The 22,365-nt window shown below is 49.1% G+C and overlaps 1 protein-coding gene and 1 long non-coding RNA gene across 3 annotated transcripts in view; one reads left to right on the top strand and one right to left on the bottom strand.

The window, feature by feature from the left end:
• ACCSL (1-aminocyclopropane-1-carboxylate synthase homolog (inactive) like) overlaps positions 1 to 21,797 on the bottom strand; it is a 74,777-nt gene extending 52,980 nt beyond the window's left edge. Inside the window, exon 1 of one of the 2 annotated variants that reach the window (XM_070564873.1) lies at positions 21,494 to 21,797. In XM_070564873.1, coding sequence (XP_070420974.1) covers positions 21,494 to 21,518 — 25 coding nt within the window. In that variant the 5' untranslated portion in view covers positions 21,519 to 21,797. Of the gene's footprint in view, positions 1 to 21,412 lie in introns of both variants that reach the window. The other variant, XM_070564872.1, reaches the window with a different exon arrangement.
• LOC103556454 (uncharacterized) lies at positions 3,669 to 10,474 on the top strand. The gene is made up of 5 exons (XR_011524085.1): positions 3,669 to 3,747; positions 5,088 to 5,277; positions 6,190 to 6,284; positions 6,765 to 7,107; positions 7,196 to 10,474. It is a non-coding gene; the product is annotated as an uncharacterized lncRNA (long non-coding RNA).
• Positions 21,798 to 22,365: the final 568 nt, after the last annotated feature.

The raw sequence follows: 22,365 nt of genomic DNA, 5'->3' as shown, positions 1-22,365 counted from the left end.
ATAGCGGTCACTGGAGATGTCCTCCTTCAACAGGAGGCAAAGCCGCCTTCTTAGGGCCTGCGGAATCCTGACCCCACAACTCAGCAGCCGTGTGTCTGTTGGGCGGGTCACCCAACCTTCTTGAGCACAGACTCCTCATTGGAAAAGGGACCTAATGACACCATCCCCGCCCCCCGGATACCCAGCGCAGAGCCAGCACCCTCAGCAGGCTCTCATGGATGTTCCTTCTCCTCTGCTGAGAAAAAGCGGGAAACTAGGGGTCAGGGCAGAGGCGGGGCTCCCGGCGGCTGCGGGCCCAAGCCCCTCGCCTGTCTGGGGTGTATTTCACTCTGTCCAGTGTGGGAGTTGGACTAAATCAGTGGGCTCAGCTCTAACAGATGCAATGCCCCCTTTTGATAATAAATATTTCGTAACACCCCTTTACCTCCCAAAATGAAACTCTTAGGAGCAAGAAACTACCCACTCACTAAATTGAAATACACACACACACAGAGACATGCACGTGTGTGCGCGCACACACACACACCGCTGTACCTCTAATATAAAGGAGAAATAAAAGGAAAATATTTTATAGTAAAATCACGGGCATTTCAACACTATTTGAACAGTGTGACCACACTGAAGACCCGATGAAGTGGTCAGAGGCTGGCACACATTCGAGAGATAGAGAATGTCACAGCCGCAGGTGCAGACCACTCCAGGGGGTTAAGTCGGCGACTCGGACACCTAACAGTGGTGTGGTCAGGGAGGACTCTATTTTCTGGGATGGCAAAAAACTCCTGGCCAAGTTCTGAACAGAACAAAGGAGATTGATCTAAACAGCAGTTGCAATCCAGAAAAAATGAAGTGAAAAGAAAAGAAAAATGCAAAACATACTTTGTATTTAGATGTACAACGGAATTATATTCTAGGCTTGGATGCTTCAAAACAGATTTTCCCCTTACAACAGTGGTTCTCAGAGTGTGGCCCCCGGACCAGCAGGATGAATGTCGCCCAGGAACTGTTAGAAATGCACGTGCTTCAGCCGGCTGCAGACTTGCTGAACCGGGAACTCTGGGGTGGGACCCAGCGATCTGTTTTTGGGCCCTGCGTGTTCAAGTTGGAGAAGCACTGCCTCCAGGAATATGCAGCTGGGCACATAGAGGTTGTGCGGGATGCAGGACAGTTCTCGCACGTCTCAGAATCTGTAGCATCCTTGGCTAGTGCGCCCCCAAGTCACGGCAGCAATGCCAGATGCCCCCACTAAGTTCCAGATATCCCCGCTGAGGACCACTGGACTGGATGGTCAATAGGATCCTCCTGGTTTGGGTTTCCTGAGATCCTTGGCCTTGGAGTGGGACTGGCTGAGAAGGGGGCAGGCAGTGAAGTGGGCAGGAGGCAGGGGGAAGCTGAGAAGCTGGCCAGGCTTTCTGGCTGAGTGATGCTGCTCATCCCAGCGGGGGTTGGCCGGGGGCCTGGCTTCTGCTCCAGCGGCTAGAAGTGCTGGGTGGAGGGAGGCACAGATTTCAAGGAGCTTTTCAAACTGCAGCTGGACGCACTTGGCTGTGGAAATAAGCCTGGTCTCAGCTCACTGTGTGGTGCTAGCGCCGCAGACATTTCTCCTCTAAGCAGCTGTGACCATCTGAGAGGCCAGGACGTTACTCAGGACACAGCCCAGCCCACTCCTGTCAAAGGAAGAAGAGATGCAGCCTGCCCGGGTCTGGATCCTATGGCTGCAAAGCCCTGTTCTAGAACCCTGAGAAAGCCCTCAGGCCCCCGAGAAGAGTGCCTGACGTGAGCCACCCCTAACCCCCGTGGGCTTCCCCGAGCTGCCCCCATCCCTGCCCTCACCAATGGTCAGCCTCTATCTCTGTCTGCCCATCAGCCCAGGAGGGGCTGTAACCCATGAACTGCTCAACTTGTTTCAGTCCAGCATGGTCTGGCAAGTGGGGGCAGCCAGGCCAGCGGCCCAACCCCCTTTCATTGCGGCTTGGGGGTCTGCCCCATGATCTATACACACAGGAGTTAGAAAAACAAAGATTGGTGGCTGTATTGGCAGAGATGGTCAGTGTTGACCAAAATCCATATTCCCTTGTCCCAGGGCACATAGCTAGACTCTGTGTCCCACCTCCCTTGCTCTCAGGCGTGGCCATGTGACAGTTCAGGCAATGAGACATGAGCAGAAGCAACATGTACCAATTCGGAGCCAAGGCTTTCAAGAGCAGCTGTACCTCCTCCACATTCTCACTTTTCTTTCTGCCAGTTGGACACAGATGACAAGGACCTAAATAATGGTGGGGCCTTAAGATGGAAGCAGTCAGGATACCCAAATCACAGTGGAGGAAAGCCACAAACAGACCAGGAACATTCATCTCAGACTTCCGTGTTTGCATCTCAGACTTCTACTGGGTCCACACCATTATGCAGTTTGTGGCCCATCTGTTACCACAGCCTACACGAGCGAACACACTCCATGACACCAGCCTGGAGTGACCCTCAGGACGTATCTGCTGCAGCTGGCATGGGGTGGCATCTGCCAGGGCCTTTCCCTTCCAGTGGAGCATGAATCTCCAACACTGAGCCCACCTCCCACTTGGGTAAACTGAGGTAGACCATTGGAGGTATCTCAGCATCCACGCATGCGTCCATCAGACGCCCACGGGTGCCCACAATATGCCAAGCCAGTGCTAGGCTCCGAGGTCACTGGGTAAATTCCTCCCTGGGTGCCGAGGGGACAGACAGTAATGACACACCTCGGGAAAGGCGGTCCCGGAGGCATGCACACCTGGAAGAAGAGCCCAGATGGAGAAGGGATTGGTCCTGTCTGGGAGGCTGGAGAGAGTGTCCCAGGAGTGGCATGTAACTAACTGCGGTTGAAGAGATCAGGAGGGGGTTGTCAAGAAAGCAAGAGAAGAGGAGAGAAATTCCAAGAATGGGGAACAGTGTGTGCAAAGGCAAGCGGTATGAAAGGTGGCCCGAGTATCGTGGAGACGGTATCATGATGTCACGCTAGAGACGGGGCTGGTGGGGGGTCGGGGAGGCGTCTCCTGGGCCCAGATCATGGAGGGCCTTGAACGCCATGCCCGAGTCCAGCATGAGCCTTGCAAGGTTCTGGGGAATGGAACAACACCATCCTCTCCATCCTCATCCCAGAGCTACCCCTCGCGAAATATTTCCTGTGCTATGTGTGGGGAGCTGTGTGCCCTACGAGCCACATCGCACTTAATCCCCACAGAGCCCACGAAGCAGTTGTCTCTGATCCCATCTTGCTGATGACAACAGTGAGGCTCCCAGAGGTCAGGAACTTGCCCAACTCCACCCGGCAGTGGGGCTGGGACTTGAACGCACTAGGATATAAGCTTCACACTTTGTTTAGGTTACTGCTGTAGCACATAGTAGGCCCACAAAGATTTGTTGAGTGAATGAATGAATCTATCTGATTCCAGGACCCTGTGACACTCATCAGACTTTTTCTTCAGAAAGACGCCCCTGGCGTTAGCAGGGTGGAAAATGGAGGTGGCAAGGCCAGTGAGAAGGGTCGGCAGCACTCCAGGAGAGTCTGGACCAGGACGGGGGAAGAGGAGACGGAAGGGACGTAAAAGAATTGAAGTGGGCCGACTTTGTTGACCAATTAGATACGAAGAGCTAACAGTTATTGAGCAATTACTATGCACCAGGCACTGTCCTGAGCACTTGACCTGTATTAACTCCTATCTCTTCCCCGTGGGCCCAGGAAGCATTACGTACTCTCTTACCTCCATTTCACAGGTGAGTAAACTGAGGCACAGAGAGGTGAAAGGTCACAGATCTAGTAAATGAGGGACTTGGGACTCAAAGCCAGCCACCCCGTGGTCAGAGCTCTGGGCAGAGATGGGGCAAGAGCGGCTCCCCGGCTTCCGGTGTGGCTACTGAGGGGTGTGGGGCCTTGGCTTCCCCTGCTGGCCTAAAATTCAGACAGGCCAGGCCCCAAGCCAGGGGACTGCCTGAGCTCCTGGCCCGGCCAGCGTTCTGGGTGGCCGTGTCTCTCTGCAGGCCCCGAGATGACTGTGAGGGAAGCTGTGTGTGGGATAGAGATGACTCCACCCAGCCCTGCGCCCCAGCATGATAGGTGCTCTGGGTCACTGAGGATGCTGAGGCCTGGCACAAGGCTCTGCAGAGCTGGGGACTCGGCTGGCGGGGCCAGCTCCACCTCCCACCTTCTCAATATTGCAAACTAGGGACCAGCCCCCGCTCGAAGCCCCTTCGAGTGCCTGACCTGCACCCCTGCCGGGTAGGGGCTGTGCTGCCTGAGCTGGGAGCCAGGATGTGGGGGCTCACAGGGCCCAGCGCACGAGGAAGGGAAGGGCTGCGAGCAAGGGGCAGAGGAAGGACGAGGTCCAGCTCGAGCCCATCCTGTGAGCAGAGACCCACAGCCACCACATGGCCCCCAGCAGGAAAGGAAACAGGAGGCTTCCCAAAATAGAGCAGGAGCGTGCGGCTGGGCTGCATTTCCCTGCTCCCACCATCTGGCCCGGCCGGCCGGAAGAGAGGCGGGGGGAGGGCAGAGCCCGAGTGTGGATGGGCTCGGCTGCCTGTCAGCCTGAGCCAAGCAGGCGCCCCCCATTCGCCCAGCACCCCTCACTGCCAGCTTTCTGTTCATCTTCTGTGGACTCTTACGGCACCGTGCTAAGGCAAGGTTCTTGTCATTGGAAAAATGAGGAAGCGGAGGCTCAGAGAGGTGAAGTGACTCGTCCAAGGCCACACAGCTGGCAAGTGACAGAGCTGGGTGGGCCTGAGCATCCCCACTGCCTTGAGGCCGGACAGCAAGGCCTGCGGCCTGTACACCCTGGAACCTGCTCTTCGTCTCCTGTGTTTTGGCCAAATCTAACCTTAGACTGGCTCCCCCTGAAAGCCAAGTTTGTGACCCACCAGTGAGCCCAGGGCGCAGCGATCCGCGCCTCCCCCGCCCTGTGACTGCCTGCAGGGGCCCCGGCAGTAGGAAGCCCGGTAGGGGACAGCGGTTTGGATCCTCTGTGCAGGCCCTGCTGGGGTTGTGCCTGGGAGGGAGGAGGGGACCCCAACACAAACCTTGCAGACTCCATAGGCCCATCTTCCACCCCCAAATCCAGGACCCGGCTCGGCCCTCTCCCGCCTGCTCCCACCGTCACCCACACACCTGCCCGCACCGGCTTTACGACTCGAGGCCCTTCAGCACCTGCTCCTCTCAGCTGCCTGGAGCGAGCGGACGCAGGGAGCGATTCCTCCCCACTTTACCCAAGAGGATGGTGAGGCTCTGAGAGGCGAAGGGACAGCTCTGAGGTGAGGCAGCCAGTCACTACTTCAGCCTGTGGCTTTCATTCAGTCACTCAACAAATATTTGTTGGGTGCCCGGTGTGCCCAGGAATATAGATGGGGGCCATGCGTGCATGGAATTCAGTCTCTGGACTCCCGCTCCAGTGCTCTTTCCTCTCCCCAGGCTTCCTGCCTGCACCTGTCTAGGAGGGGTGGCTTCATCCCCGATGGGGAGCCTGGGTGCCAGTGCCGGACCCAGCAGGCTGCATGGTGGGGGTGGGGGTGTTGGGGCTGGGTGTTACCCCCAAGGCCGCCCTGCCGGGACACTCAGCCCAGAGGAAGTACCAGCGGCACCTAAGGCTGGGGGTGCCCTTGGTGTCCTGTGAGCAGACCTGGGGCCAGTCTGGACACACAGCAGCCTGGAGGTGCGCCGACAGCAGTGGCCTCAAGTCCTTCACCGAAGGAGGTGGGAGCAGGGAAGGAATAAAGGCGGAGGAGGAAGAAGACGGGAGGGGGCGAGAAGAGAAAAAGAAGGAAGAAAGAGGGAGAAGGAGAGAAATGGTGAGACTCTAAGAAAAGGAGGGCAGAGGGGAGAGGAGACACTGTGGCCTCGGCCTGGCAGCCCAATTCTGAACCCCAAGACGCCCAAGTCTTTCTCCATTCTTCTCTCCAGAGCGGAGAGTGCAGGGCGTGTGGGGCCGCCCAGAGCCTCCTGGGACACAGCTGCAGAAGCAGTCCACATAGACGGGGCTCACCCGGGAGGGCTTCCTGGAGGAGGGGAGCCAAGACCTGGGTGATGGAGACAGGCAGGGAGGCTGTGGCTCAGGGCAGCCAGCCTTTGCAAGCGCATACCCTGAGGCTGCGTCTCTACGGGGCTTCCCTTTCAACAAAGGTCTGGGTGAAGACTATCCCAGCTATGACCTTCTTCCTGGCTTCCAGGGCTCCAGAGAGGCTGGAAACAGGAGGAGCCGTTGGGCTCAGCACCAGCTCTCAAAGCAACAGCCACCATTTTCTGAAGACATACTGTGCCCCTGGTAAGCCCGTACCAGACTGTGTGGCATTTAGAAAATACTCAGGAGTTGTTAGCTGTTATTATTTATTATTGCTATTGCTGTCATCTTTGTTATTACCCACACAACACTAACTTGGTACCAGGCCTTGTGCTTGACAATGGAACTCAGAGAGGAATGGAACAGAGCCTTGAACTCCAGTTCCTAGTCAAATGCGTAGAGTAGGTGAAGGCCAGCAGGGAGTTCTTCACACTTTAGTATGAATTATTTTCATAAACTACTGTCCTTGAAAGAAGAAGGGGACTTTCCAGTGAGAAAATCAAGTCCTTAGGAGAAAGTGGTTCACACCACGCTGGCCTGAGGCTGGAGCATCAGGGGAATTCATCCATCCTGTTTTGTTTTGCTGGAATGGGGCTGGGGTTGCAGAATTGACCCCTGGGACAGAAACCAGGGAAACCAGTTTCCATGCAGATTCTTCCAGGGTCTCCTGGTTCTTGGCCCAAGGAAATTCCCTGCAGGAGGAGGGGGAGAAGCATCCGCTCGCTGGAAGCGCCTGAGAGGAGAAAGCCCAGCCTGCCAAATGCACATCATTGTTCTCACCACATCCCGGCCCGGACCTGCTTCAGCCAGACCTCTGCCCTGCCTGGACCGTGAACTTCAGAACGCTGGATTATCTTGATTCTGTTCACTCGGGAAGAGATTAGAGCTGTTTTGGGAAGTTGGCTGGACCTCCTGCTCTGTCCACCCCACCCCTCCCGCCCCAGTTACAGTTACAGGGCCGGGGGGCGGGGGGGCGGCTGGGCCACATCCACAGCCTGTGAGGAAGCTCAGCTCAGAGAGAGGCAGAGTGAGTCTGGGAACGCGGGTGAGGAGGGGGGAGGCTGGGGAGCCTGGTGACCCAGATCTCACCTCCCGTCCACTTCCCTCCATTCCAGAACCAGCAGGGGCTGGACGCCGACCACAGGCCAGCAGGAAACCAACAGGGGTCTCCTCACTGTGAGCGAGGCGGGGACCCGGCTTCACGCACAGCCTGCAGCCCGCGTGGTCCCACCTGGACCGTGACCCCAAGCCCTTCCTCATGGGCTCTGGGTGTTAGTGCCTCCGGGCCAGCAGCCCTCCCATTTGACACAGGAGCAAACCGAGCCGCAGGACGGGGCAGACCTGACCAAAGCCACACACCGGGCTGGTGGCAGAGGTCATCTGACTCCAGGGTCTCAGGAAGTTCAGAATGAAGGAATGAATGAATAAAGGTATGAACATCCTGATGCATGTGCCCCCATAGCAATGACGGGGAAGCGAAGATCCCTTAAACAGCTCTTCTTAAAGAAACATCCCGGGACCCAGGACACTAGGGAGAGGGTCCCGGGCCTGCAGTGCCCACATCACGCCTGTACGTGAAGTGTGGGCATCGCCAGAACTTACTTTCCTGAGTCCTGGAACCACACTTTCTCCGGTTCTTCTAAGGAACTGTCGTGTCGCCTCTTCCATGATGGGAGTGATGAGGGAACACATCCCTTTACTTAGTTAACAAGTTTCTTGGGACCTATCATATGCTGGCCACGGAATTTTCACTGTAAACCATCCAGACAAAGTCACTTGTGGGGAGATAAGTAACCAACAAGCAAAGAGATAAATGATCAACAAGCAAAGGAATGCATGGGGACCAATTGCAACTCCCGTGTGATGGAAGCAAACGGTGGTGGGACACACTTGGTGGAGAAAAGGGCTGGGCGGGGGTCTACATTGCTTCTCCGAAGAGAGGGCATTCGGCTGAGCTCACAGAATGAGAGGGAACCAGCCTGGAGAAGGAAGCTCGAGGAAAAGGGCTTTTCCAGGGAGAGGAAACAGCAGATGCAAAGGCCCTGAGGTGAGCAAGAGCTCAGCATTGTTGCCAATGGAGGCCACCACCGGTGACGAGCTCTGTGGGAGAGCAAGGGGAAGCCCCAGTAAGCTCTGTGAGGTTGGCCAGGGCAGATCCCACAGCTGGGTCTTATTCCGACCAGGGTATGGAGCTTGGGTCTTACTCTGAAAGCAGTGGGGGGCCAGGAAGGGTAAAAGAGTTGATGGGATCCAATTAGGGTTGGAGACGATGGTCAGGATGAAAGGTGATATTACTGAAAGGTGGCAGTGTTGATCTGAAAGACACACACTGTTTGAAGAGAGCTTTAGGTGGTCGAGATGATGGCTCGCTGAAGAGGTCGATGACCATGAGAGAGGGAGGAATAAGAATGGCTCCCAGGATCCTGGCTTTACTGACCAACAGATGCCACGTGATACGATTGGGGAGGAAGAAATGAAACGCTTGGCTTCGGACAAGCTAAGTGAGAGATGCCGCTGGACACCCCTGGAGGTGTTAGGAGGCAGTTGGCTATTAACACGATGACAGTGACCGCGATGCTCATGTATGATCCATGTCTCTATTGTCCTGTTTGCCCCGGGCCTTCCACCAGGCTGTGCCCTTTGAGGGTAGCGACTGAGCCTGGTCTTGCTCCTAACCCTGTGCTCAGCCTTGAATCCGGTGCTGCGCTGGGGCCTGGCGGGCGAGGACACAGGGAGGACTCAGTAAATATTTGTCACATGCACAACTGAATAAACAGAGGCCGCTGGGGGTGTAGATGGAGGTGGAACTCAAGGCCCCAGCGATGGTCCCTGCCTGAGGACCGGTCTGGGCTGGCGCCCTGGGGAACGCAGCCCCTGGCTTCTGGCTCTCCCATCTCTCTCTTTGTCTCCTTCCCTCTTGCCAGCTTCCTGCCAGGAAACACAGCCCCGGGCATAAATCATTAACTAGAATCGCCTCTTACAGTGGAGCTCCTCTTCATGCTCAAAACACTCTGCCTTCTGTTATCTCGAATGATCTTTGAAATCACCCTGGGAGCCGGCAGAGGCTGCGCAGCGCCCGAGCTGCTACCCACAGGAAACGGGGAGAAGCGTTCAAGACGATGCTGGCTGAACCAGGACCAGAACCCCAGCCTCCTGTCACCCTCTTTCATGAAGAATCTGGGAGTGTTCTGAAGGACACTACATTTAAAAGAGAACCGCAGAGATACCCCTAAAAAGAAGGATTGTTAGTGGTGGCACTGCAGGCCTGTGACACCCGGCTGAAGGAGAGCGCAGGGCTGGGGCAAGTCCTGGGCACCCGGGCCGAGCGGGGAGCCTCTCTCCACACAGTCCTCCCCTGCCTTCAAACCAGATTCGGGGGGGGGGGAAGCCAGTGTCCCTCTACGTTGTTCCATGTTCCACCACGTTCCACGATGTTCCCGGCTCACCTTCTACCTGACACCGCCACCAAGAGTTCCAGCAGAAGACTCCGTGGAGGAAGATGGAAAGAACTCACTGGCCTGCCTTGGCCAACTCCCTTGCTCTTACTGGGCCTCAGTTTCCCCATCTGACAAATGGGAAGTTGGATGAGATTTGATAGGTCCCTTCCAGCCTGGCCGTTCTCTGGGTCTCTCTCCCATCTGTGAGCTTCTCCCGGGAGGATCCAAAGGCTGTGATCTGACGGCCACTACACCTGCCCAAGGCCACCCCTCTGGTGGCCTCGAGCAGAGGGGTCCCACAGGGGCCCCTGGTCATTTCCAAGCAGCCTGTGCTCAGGCCAGCAGACACACGCCACCTGCTTGGAGCAATTTCCCTCTGTTGGGCAAGGTTGTGACAGGAAAGGGACAGGACCTGACCTCTGCTTGGAAAACCAATTGTGCAACACGGTCCTGCGAAGGGGAGGCACGTGGCCGACGGGAAAGGCCGCCTGTGGGAGCCAGGGCCTTCCTTGAAATTAATATCTTGGCAAGACTCACAGAAAAACGTCCTTTTGGACGTCACTAACTCTGGGTCACTGCTAATTTATTCATAGCCTGGCTGCAGTGTCGTGTCCCAGCAGCATCCCCAATACCCAGCTTGGCTGGGTCATCGTAAGGTGCGCGTGGTGATGCGGGAACCTGCCCTCTGGCTTCTGCACGCTCAAACCCCTTGTCCGTACTTGGAGGTGGTGTGGGCCTTCAGTGCCTTCCCCGGAGCAAGCAAGTAACATATTTTCAGTAACAAAGAAAAGTCATTTTGTATCAAGCCTAATACATAAAGCAGATAATGTTGTTTGGGGCTAGTAGGGGCAGAGGTGGAAGAGAGATTCTAAGGGCATACCTTTTTAAATAACATAATTCTGAAGGTCATGAAATATTTGCCTTGTTGTTTGGAATAAATGCACAATATTGGACTCCCACCACGTGCCAGGAACAGGGCTGGGAATTTTACATGTCTTCTCTCATTCTCACAGCATCTCTGCAGGGCAGATTTTTCAAAATTTTTCTTTCCTTGATTTAAGGCTATTCAAGTTTTTCTCTCTTCTTGAATCCATTTTTGCCATTTATGTCTTGGAAAGAATTTTTGGTATCTAAAATTTCAGATTACTGGCACCAAGGGGTTCACCACTTTGCCTTCCTCGTTGACTATCTGTTGGATCTCTGGTTAAGGCCGCTCCTGCATTCCTGATTTGGGGAATGTGCATTCTCGCTTCTTGTCGGTTTCACCGGATTGCGGAACCCGCCCCCGCTGCCCCGTCCCCACACAGAGCACTGAGAAGCTGGAATCCAAACCACATCTCCCTGCCCCCCACCAGGACCCTGATCCTCTGTGCTTTCCCCTCCCCTCTCGCATGCACTCCATTCGCCGCAGAGCCTGGGGCTCCTCCCTCCCTGCACAGGGTCTGCTCAGAGACATCTGTGCCTCACCATGGGAAACAGCTCCCCAGCCCATCACCTCTTCTCTGCTTCTCTTCTCTCTTCTCGGTATCGCCACCCAATACCCAGACAGATCCTGTTATCGTCTGTCTCCCCGACCAGGACGCACATTCACAAAGGCAAGGACCACATGTCCTCCACCAGGCTCATAGTCAGTGCTCAACAGATATTTCCGGATGAATGAAGAAACGAAACCTATGAAATTCTTTTTTCTTAAGAATGTGCTGTCATTCGAACTTGGCCTCCTGTTTCTCTCTACTTTATTCCAAGTAATTCAGTCCTTCCTGAAGCACCTTTATTCTAAGACCCATGAACCTACGCTCTCCTCCTATTTGCCTTCTCAAGTCCCTTGAGGGCTTGGAGGGGAGGAGATAGGGTCGCCGCCATGGAGAGATGGAGCCCATGGGGCACAGGAGGTTGTAGGTGGACGCTGCGATGCCTGCTCCCATCTCCCTTCAAGGCTGAGGGACGGACCTGTCCCCTCTGTGGTCAGCCTTCTTTGGGGAGTGCCTCAGCTGAAGAGCACCTCGTCCCCAATGTCCACGGCCCTTCCAGGGCAGCTGCACCCACAGGCTGACCGAGGAAGGGGAGAAAGGCCCACCCCTCAGCCCCCACTTGGGATCGCACTGCAGGCCACCCCATCCTCGGAGTGACCTGGCGGGGCGGTGGCCCAGCTCCGCCCCCCACTCCAGCTTGCTTCCCTCCCCTCCCGCAGTGGAACCTGAGAGCACTCCCTAATTACAGCCCCACACACATCTCCTTCTCAGAGATGGTTCCTGGGGGACCTGACCTACAACAGGATGAAGGACTTCCAGATACTCCAGCAATTCCGTGGCCCAGGACCACACCAGAGCCCAGGACCCCCAGCTCGGAGAGCTCAGGCTACCACGTGCCAGGTCCAGGCCTGATCGCTGGGGACTCATGTGTGCATCTCTACTCCCTCCCTGATGCGGGAGTCAGACACACACCCGCGCGCACACACACATGCACACGCACACATGCACACGCGCACACACACACACACACACCCCCCAATAAAGAGAGCCGATGGTTTAAAGTGGCAATAAGTTGTATGGAGAAGAGTTTAGAAACAGGGGGAAGTGGTCAAGGTCTCGGGGCGGAGAGGCAGCTTATATTGGTGGGCCCGGGAAGGCCTCACTGAGGGAGATGAGGGTGCCGCCATGGTCCACACTTCTCCAGCTGTGGTCACGCCGGGTGGAGCTCAGGCTCTGTCACCCTGTGAATTAGGAAGGGGTCTGTTGGAGCCCCCTCAAGCCCACTGACGGTTCCGCTGTGCTCCAGTGAGCTGAACATGCCACCAAAGTTGACCAAAGCTTTCTAAGCAAATGGATGCTGGCTGCTCCACACCTTGGCCAAGACCCAACCATTGATCCTCTCCTTTGAGCTCCTTTCCAGGGAGAACACTTTGATCGGAGGTGGAAATAGGAAAGGAGATTGTGAAGGTGCCCCATCAGGGAGAGGAGCTAGGGCGGAGGACAGCCAGCCTGGCCTCCCTCAAAATCTTGCCCCAAACTGATTGTGGGCGCAGACACCAAGGCTATTCCCGCCCCCAGCTGGGCATTCTGCCAAGACATCCCCGGAGAGGCTGGTGAGCAAAGCCTCCCTGGAGCTGAGCTTCGGGGCTGGCCTCCGGGACCTCGGAAGGCAAACTTCCCAGAGTAACAGCAGAAACAAATTCCTTCCTATGTAATACCCAGGGACCGTGGGGCCGTGCAAGGAGGAGTTGGCTAAAATTGGAAGGGTTATATATAATGTTGCATTGGGAGAAAGGAGTTTTTCTTTAACTAACAAGCTTTGATCAAAAATGTCCCAATAAAAAAAATGCAAAAAACTTGGCTACTGTAGCAGATGCCGTCCTCTCCTGCCTGCGTCCTATACACCCTGACTTGGAGCTTCCTCCCGCGAGCAACTGCGGTTCTCCGCCTGGTGGTTTCCTCCGGCCACAGGGAAAGCGTTTGTCCCGTGTTTGGGGCAGGTCAGAAGTGCCAGCGAGTTAACGCCCTCTCAAAGCCAGTCTCAGCCAGGGATGCAGGGGACTGATGGATAAAGACCCTGCTTGCTCCCCCTCCTGGGATCCACATGAAGGCATTTGCTACCTATCTCCCAGAGTCCGCAGGCAGATTGAGCCCAGCTGCCCACAGCAGGGACCTGCTTGTAGTGTAACCTGTGTTGGTTTCCTATCTTGCTTTCTCACCTCCTTACTCTTTCCTGGGATCACACCCCACCTCGACTGTACTCAAATCCTCATCTCAGGGTTCACTTCGTGGGGAAACTCAAGCAACCGTATGGATGACCTTCCATAAGGAGGCCGCGTGGTGGTGCCTGCGCTCAAATCCCGGCTTCACCCTCAACTATGTGGGTGACTTAAACTTCTGAGCCTCAATTTCTTCACCTGTTAAATGGGCATGATAATAACTGTACCCACCTCAATAGTTTGTTGAGAGGATTGGATGAGATAATTCATGGAAAGCAATTTTCACAGTACCTAGTATTGGTAAAAATGCAAAAACTGCTAGTTCTAATTAATAGATGGCCCAAATGACAGACAACTTGGAACTTGGGGGACAATATTTACAACAAACGACAAGCAAAGGATTACTATCCCTAATACACAAAGGACTCTTAAAATCATTGAGAAAAAGAGTAACCGAGCCTGCAGAATAGGAGATACATACGTGATTCACCGAAGAATAAATGACAGTACTCAATACGCATATTAAAAGATGTTCAAGGGGCTGGCCCCATGGCCGAGTGGTTAAGTCCGTGCGCTCCGCTGCAGGCGGCCCAGTGTTTCGTTGGTTCGAATCCTGGGCACGGACATGGCACTGTTCATCAAACCACGCTGAGGCAGCATCCCACATGCTACAACTAGAAGGGCCCAAAATGAAGAATATACAACTATGTACTGGGGGGCTTTGGGGAGAAAAAGGAAAAAATAAAATCTTAAAAAAAAAAGATGTTCAACCCAACTTCACTAAGAAAGAAATATTATGGAAATCATAATAATTCAATCACGGAAAAATTGTCCAATTGGCAACATTCTTTAAAGATCACTAACATCCTATGATGATGAGGGTGCAGAAAAAACAGGCAGCTGATGAAAACACAGATTGCTCTAATTTTTCTGCAGGGTATTTGCGTAGTTGTCATTCAAATTTCAAATTCACAAACCACTTGTAGGAATTTCTCCTGCAGAAATTCCACACTTGTGCAACAGGGTGAGAAAATTCATTACCACATGTGGAAAGAAAAAAATTTTAAAAACCCAAATGATGGCCAATAGTTATATCAAATAACAGAATTCTAGGCAGCCATTAAAAAGAATGAGAGATTTACACATGCTGTGGAGATGAGACTTATTATGAGATAGAAAAAGAAATTGCACAATTCTATAGACAGCAAGATTCTATTTCTGACTAAATAATACTTTTATATAGGCTTGTAAATGTTTGTAATTGCACAGATAAATCTGAAAATAACATACACCAAGTAGCAGTGGTTATTTCTGAGGCTCAAGACTACAGGGATTTCTGTACACCTAAGGGACACATTTCTGAGATAATCAGAAGAATCTATGCCAATCTCCTGTCCCGTTTCTCTTGAGCTAGCGCAACACCGGCCAAGCAGTGCCCGCCCACCCAAGACCACAGGGGACAGGCCGTGTCACTCTAGACACCAACAAGAGGCCCGGCCCCTACAACGGTATCATTTTAAGTGAAGAAAGCTCATAAATTAGTACATGCCCCTAAGATGAGGATATAAAGCTATTAATATCAAGGGAAAAAAAGCTGGAAGAAGAAAAGAGAAAATATTAATAGGAGTGGTACATCGGGGACTTCTGTTTTGTTCTTTCTACTTTTTTATTCATTTTGTATCTCTCATTTTCTACCATGAGCAATTATCTCTTTTATAATTAGAAGCAGAGCATATGAATTTTCAGAGAGATGGCATCAGGTTGGGGTGGTCTCAACCTCCACGGCAGAGATTTACTGTTTAGGAGATAAAGTGAGAAGGTGCTAGATCTTAAGTTTGCATGAGGGAAGCCATCTTAGGGAAAGGAAGCCATATTGTACCTATGACCCTGACTAACTAGTCTCTGTGAACACATTCCAGTCTGCACACGGCCTACATGATTAAGCACCTGTCTCTTTTACAAAATACATGAGCTGCTAGTTCTATGACTCTTGCTTATGTGTATATCTCCCCGCTGTGATAAGACAACTTTGTTCTCTGAGTTCCCCAGGAACATGACGACCGCCAGACAGAAAAATTCAGCATTGGTACCCATCATGAAGGACAGAAGAAACAGAGCAGTCCAGGCCTGCTGTGAACTCCCTGTGTCTTGCAGGGGAAATCCCAGAGGGATATCCCCGTCTGAGTCTGGGCGCCGACTAACGAGAGACACAGTGCAGGACTCTCTGGAATCTGTTGGGTGCACCTGTCTGCTCTGTTTGGGATCCCGTCTGGGTGTCTGTTCTCTTTGGGCTCCTGTCTGTGTGTGAGTGTCTGTGTGTTTGTGATCTGAAATGAGGGAGAACTCCACCTGTCCCCAAAAAAAGCCCTCTGGGCTGCCTCTTGGCTAAATGGGCTGACTTCCGCTATGAGCCCATGTCCCAGAAGATGGTTTTCTCTTGTAACACCACATGGCCACAATATTCTTTAGATTCCAGAGAGAAAATGGCCAAAATGGGACAATCTCAGCTTACCCAAACGGGTGTGTTTGCATATGCAATAAAAAAAGCTGCTATAAAATTACACAACCAATTGGAAGCCTATTTTAATCCGCTGAGGCTTCTAAATGAAATCAGGAATACTTTAGTCCCTCTTTAAAAGAAAATAATCGAACTTGCTATCAAAACAAAACCAAATCTCCTCTCTCGCTGAGCTTTCCCACTTCAACTCCCCTGAAATGCCTGATCTAAAATTAAGCAAGTGAAAATAAGTAAACTTCTGAGATAATTTGGAATTATAATGGTCATTCTGGGGAGCCTCTGTTTCAGATGAGTCCACCTTAAGGGGACACCCTTAAAAGAGAGAATTCAAAACTTCTCACGGTGGAACTCAGTCTTTGGTTGATATGGAGTAACTTCGGAAAGACAAAAGGATTTCAAAAACAGCGGTAAAAAGGATCCTTACAGCAAAAAGAAAAGAATCCTTAGTAGATATTTTTGGCCATCTGAGCAGGTCCACCCACCAGAAAAAATAGTTTGGACCCAACCATTCTTCTGAGTTTTGTACCTAAGACCTGATTACCATTTTGAACATCTCTATTTGTGTCTATCTGTCTCTATACGTATTCGTCTGCCTCCAGATGATATAATTTCTAAAGGATCTCCATTTAATTGGCTTGGAATAAACACTTTTATAAGTTATTTCTAAATGTAATAGAAACTAGCCCAGACGTCTTTCAAGTTAACATGATATGATCTTGGGTTGTTAGGTTTATTGGTTTAATTGAAACAAATGTTTTCAGAGTTATCAACATTGGATATGTCGCAAACGTTATCTCTGATCCAAAATTTGTCAGCAAAAAATAATAACTTAAAATAATAACAGTTTCTGTCTGATGTCTCATGAGGGTTTTGTAGGCAATCTAAATATAATTATCAGGAACAAGTAAACTAAATAGATGTGAAAAAGATAAAGGTTTTTGGAGGAACTTTTTAACACTAATTATGTGTTATGGCATATGTACTTAAAGCAACTCAAATCATGCCTATCTGCTTTAAAGTCACATTAAATTTTTGTGAGTAATCTAAACATAATTGTTGAAAACAAACAATTTAGATAAATAAAAATCGGTAAGAGTTTTTGGGTACAATAATTATATTTTATAGTCTGTATACTTGAAAAACAGCATCCAAAATCTTTTTTGGTAAGTTAAATAATAAAAATTTGTTGAGTATCTAGGTCATTTCCACCCATAAGATAAAATATTAAGAACTGATTACTAAGCATTGGTTTATCTGCCTTTGGTTTCTCATCTCCAAGAAACTGAACGATGCTTGAGTTTGTTGATAAACATGTTTTGTGCATGCTGAGAAATTTTCTCTGAGAAAGCACATATTTCTAGAAACTCTGTATACGAGGAAAGTAAAATGTATGTTCTCAGTAAAGAAGGTATACAGAATAGAGACATTTTTGTTTGTTTTGTTAAGAAAAATAAATTTGTCCTAAAGTACTAAGAAAGAGAAAGGGAAAGAAAGCATGGGACAAAACTGAATGCAAAAAGTAAATGACAGAATGTTTGTGGAAGTAAAACTCTGAGGAGCTTTATGCATGGTCAAGCTGGCTAAGAATGAAATAAATTTAAGTAAGCTGGTGCAAAATTAAAACTTGGTTTTCTCTCTTAAAGGGATAATTCTCTTAAACTTTTGGTCTGCTCTTGATAAAGAGGTTATAAAAAGTTTTTCTTTATTTTTGAGTAAATCTACCTAAAAGATAGAAAATCTATGTTTTGGGGCCAGCCTGGTGGCACAGCAGTTAAGTTCACACGTTCTGCTTCTCGGTGGCCTGGGGTTCACCAGTTCAGATCCCGGGTGCGGACATGGCACTGCTTGGCAAAAGCCATGCTGTGTTAGGTGTCCCACATATAAAGTAGAGAAAGATGTGCATGGATGTTAGCTCAGGACCAGTCTTCCTCAGCAAAAAGAGGAGGATTGGCAGGAGTTAGCTCAGAGCTAATCTTCCTCACAAAAAAAAAAAAAGAAAGAAAATCTATTTTGTTAAAATAATTTCCTATGTTCAAAAGGACTGAGGTCTCTCTATTAAGATTTTTTGGACTGTTTTAACTCTCTGTTTGCCTTATTGTTTCTCTTGTCACCTTGATAGAACAAGTAACTAAGAATTATTTCCTATTTGACCAAGTGTTTTAAAACTTTTTGACATTTTTGATGAACTTCTGCCAAAGTTAAAGTCTTTCTTTTGACTTTAAAAAAAAAAAGAAACTTTAAGAATTTCCAATCAGCCTTGGGACTTCTCAAAGAATTTGTTCTCTCTTTCCATAAAGAGGATGATATTAAACTAATTAGACTTATTTGATATGTTAAATTACATGGGAAGCATTACCAAATAAATGATAATAAGCTTTCTTAGGTTATATTGGGTGGGTAAATGTTATTAATATAAGTATTTAAAAAATTATATAACATTCCAAAAATTTTGATCTGTCCTCTTGTCAGTCATAATTCTAGTTTTTATCCCAAAGTGGTGTATGTTACAGAAATAGCCAAGTGTCTTTGTCAATTGCCATTTTTGAATGTTTTGCAATTTTCAGACAGTGGTATTACACTGATGTTTTTGCAAATATGTTTCATCTTTAGAGAGATTCATGGAAAGGACTCTGACACTTGCTCTAGAATGCAGGTTTCTGATAAACTTTCAGATTATAAAACTGAGCTGGGTAAAAAATTACAGAACTATAATGGAGAAACTGATGGCCTCATGAAACTGCTAACAGAAGATCAAAAGTTGATATGATAGGACTGACTAAATTCATGAGGATTATTATAATATATGATATTTCATTTGAAATGTTGCTGATTTTTTACTGTTTTGGTTTTTTTCAAGTTTAAGGAAAACTTTTTCTCTTAAGCTAACTATGACTTATAACAATTTGGTAAACTAAACTTTTGTAAACAGAATTGAAACACTTACATTTCTCCCTACCTAATCCTTCCAGAATTTGGGAACTCTTAATGAATAAGTATTATTTTCATGGCAATACAGTTATTTGCATAAGTTCAATAAGAATCTGTTTTCCTTATAGCAGGACACACTGATTATATTACCAAGGCTTTGACTGGAATGTCATATTTAAGAGAAACATGCATAAACTCAGATATGACCATACAGCTTTGAGAAGCAAAGATTGGACTTTATTAAATGAAACCACTTGGAAAATTGGCCTGGTAACTTGCTTACAGGATTCTCAACCTTACCAGGTGAGTAAGGAAAGTCACTTCCCTGGCAGGTTGGGGAACCACAGGATATTTTAAGGACCTACAGAAGAGAGAAATTCACCCAAATCTGTAGGTATTGCAGGCGGAGTCTGATAACAAGTCTTTAGTTTGGCTTTCTTGGCTTCAAGAGGCCTTTGAATTTCAACCTGAGATTCCTTGTAAAAAGTTCCAGCAAAGCAGATTTAAGAGAGCAAATATGATCAGTTGCTATTCTTACTGTACTTATGTAAATAATTGGGCCACGTTTTTTTTTTTTTAAACTAGATCTATTTTTCAAACCAATAAGTCTTAATTTGGCTATCTTTGGTAAAAATGAGGGTGATTTTAGAGAGAAAAAAATTACGTTTAAATAGAAATGATAACACACATTTGTGGATGTTGGATTTTGGTTCTGATAATTGTCTTTGAGGTTTTTGCTTTCTTTCTGTAAACTGGACTGTACCTGAATTCTTCTAGTTTCCTCAATATCTGGTGCAGATCTCCAAATTAATGTTTTCAATTTTTTTCTGTCCTTTTCATTTAGAATCATTGAAAACTAAAACCACCCTTTCTCCTGAAGCCCTGAAAACTAAAATAGGATGACACTGATATAAAATCTTATTTGATATCGGAAACTAGAACTTAGACCTGACTCTGCAGTACAGGTCCTAGAAACTGCTTGGCTGGAAGAGGAATTAACTTTCTTTAATGAAGGATTAACGTAGACCCTAAACCAAATTAGTCAGGTATATCATAAAGTACAGATCACAATAGACAACAAGGGAAAGAAAATTGTCCAGTTGGTCAATGAATATAAACGTACATGTGCAGGATTCATGGGTGGCATGACCTGCTTTTCCTCTGCTCTCTCAACTTCGCTATCTACCCTCATTGGAACCATTGCCCTGGTATGTGCCATCATTTCCTTTTCTTCCTTTGTTGGAAATATAGAAAATGTTGCCAGTGTCTCCGACGATGTCAGTCCCCATCAAAACAATCAGGAGACTGAATAGTCTTAATAAAGGTCAGAACTAACCCTCAGTTCCAAGAAAGAGTGAGAGAATTTAAAAGGCTTGCTTAGATCCACACTGTCAGTTTTAAGCTTCCAAATTCTTCCCCCTTGAGCAGGAAGTAGTCAGAAGATGTCAATGGCCTTATTCCCAAATACTTCATATGATTATGAAGTTACAACAGACAGTGGAGAAATTGTAACAGCTGGATCTTAAGTTAACATCAGGGAAGCCATCTTAGGGAAAGAAGCAAGATTGTAACTATGACCCTCACTGACTAGTCTGTGAACACATTCCAGCCTGCACTTTAGCCTAGATGATTAAGCACCTCTCACTTTTACAGATTACATGCTCTGCTATTTCTACGACTCTAGTTTACGTATATCTCCCAGCTATGATAAGATGATAACTTTGTTCTCTGAGTTCCCCAGGAACACGACGACCTCCAGAAAGAAAAATTCTGTGTTGGTACCCATCATGAAGGATAGCGGAAAGAGATAATGCGGCACCTTGAAGTTTGTCTCATCGGATAGTGGACATCATAAACCCCTCCTTCTCTGCCCATTTCCCCTATAGAACTGCCTCCAGATTCTGTAGGATTTCAAGATGGTTCTTGAGGACACTAGTCCACTGTCTTCCGATACTGCTGGCTAATCGGATAAATTTTCCTTTCTCAGCCACCAGCTAGTTTGCAATTGATTGGCACCAGATTGCAACAAGTAGAATGAGCTCCTTTTTGCTCCACTACATTTTGGAAAATGGCCTCTTTATACCAATGTGTGGACCAAACAGAGGATACATTAGGTGGGTCTAAAGCTTCTCTGAGTGCCTGCAGCTTTCTTTCTTTGGATAAAAGGCAAGGACTGTCACAGGCTACCAGGACCTCAACTCCCAGCCCCCATGAGATGGCACTGTGTCTCACAAAGCTTCAGTCTGGATTAGGTTTTTTGTTTTGTTTTTCGGAAGATTAGCCCTAAGCTAACATCTGCCACCAATCCTCCTCTTTTTGCTGAGGAAGACTGGCCTTGAGCGAACATCCATGCCCATCTTCCTCTACTTTATATGTGGGATGCCTGCCACAGCATGGCTTGCCGAGCAGTGCCCGGCCTGCACCCAGGATTGGAACCAGTGAACCCCAGGCCGCCGAAGCAGAATGTGCAAACTTGATGGCTGTGCCACCGGGCCGGCCCCTGGATTGGGTTTTGATGGAATAGAAACCATGAGCAACGTTACTTTGGCCAGATACAAACCACCCAGAACTAGTTCATGAGGTCTCCTCCCTGGCCCCTTACCCAGATTTAAGGGAAAACAGTTGGAAATATCCCTTCCCCAGAAATAACAATAACAACAAGTAGTACCAAAAGGCTTTCCCGATTCAACCCCAAATCACTCTTTCCCACTCAGGGTTGAGGTTGAGCCAGATAATTAAAGAAATGAAAGCTCCTTACCAGACCAGTTGACACTGGAGAATGGAACGGGCACAGGGCCAGCAGAAGAGATATCTGCGCTTATATTGGGAAAAACCTCACCTTCTCCATCACGAGTTTCATCCATTTCACGTAAGGTTTTGAGGCATCAGCTAGATGAGGTGTTTCATCAACCCCGGTGAATATCGTCTCAAGCAGGGAAAGAAAAACAAGTCTCCCCACCTCGAGAGGATGAGGTGATGAGAGATACGGCACCTCCCTGCTTGAGTGGGAGTAAAATCCACCTGCAGGCTGGGAGGAAGGGATGTTCGCAGGGGTGAGGCCAAGGAGTGGCTTAATGTACTGAGGCCCCATGTGGGTCAGGACAAGTCAGAGCAGCCTCTTGAGTTGACAGCCCCTGTCATCTGCTGAGACAAGTTAGATGTGAACAAGGGACATCCAAACACCATCCATCATCTTCACCTCAGGCAGGACTGATGCACACGAAAGGCATCTCAATGCTGTCCTTGCCAGCCATGCTCCCTTCCCACCCAGACACACACCTGGCTTATCTGATAGCAGCTGCTGGCTTGGTGATGGCTCACTGGAGATGTCACATCCTCCCCTTTGGAGGTGATGCAAGAAGGGCCCCAAGATTGACAACCTAAGCCAGAGATCACACCAAATCCGACCACCGAGCTAGAAGCCCTCTGGGCGTTGTGGGACCTGCCATACCCTTTACTTTCTTTTAAAAAACTACTTCTTACTCTTAATTTCGAAATACAGCTAAAACCTCATCTATGCTTTCGCCTCTTCCCACTTTCATCTGAGGCAACCACCAAGACACACGCTCCCACGTATGTTAGTCTTTTACTTCCAGGATGCATATACATGTCAATAAATAGCGTATTCTATGATTTTGAGTATCTAAGTTTTACTGTAAGCATCCGTTTGTCATTTGTCTTACTCATGCAACAAAATACTTGCTGTTTACC

This window comes from Equus przewalskii, chromosome 11, assembly GCF_037783145.1.
Source record: "Equus przewalskii isolate Varuska chromosome 11, EquPr2, whole genome shotgun sequence".
NCBI classification, from domain to species: domain Eukaryota; kingdom Metazoa; phylum Chordata; class Mammalia; order Perissodactyla; family Equidae; genus Equus; species Equus przewalskii.
The sequence above is the reverse complement of the archived record's forward strand: the minus strand, read 5'-3'. Positions and strand labels throughout refer to the sequence as shown.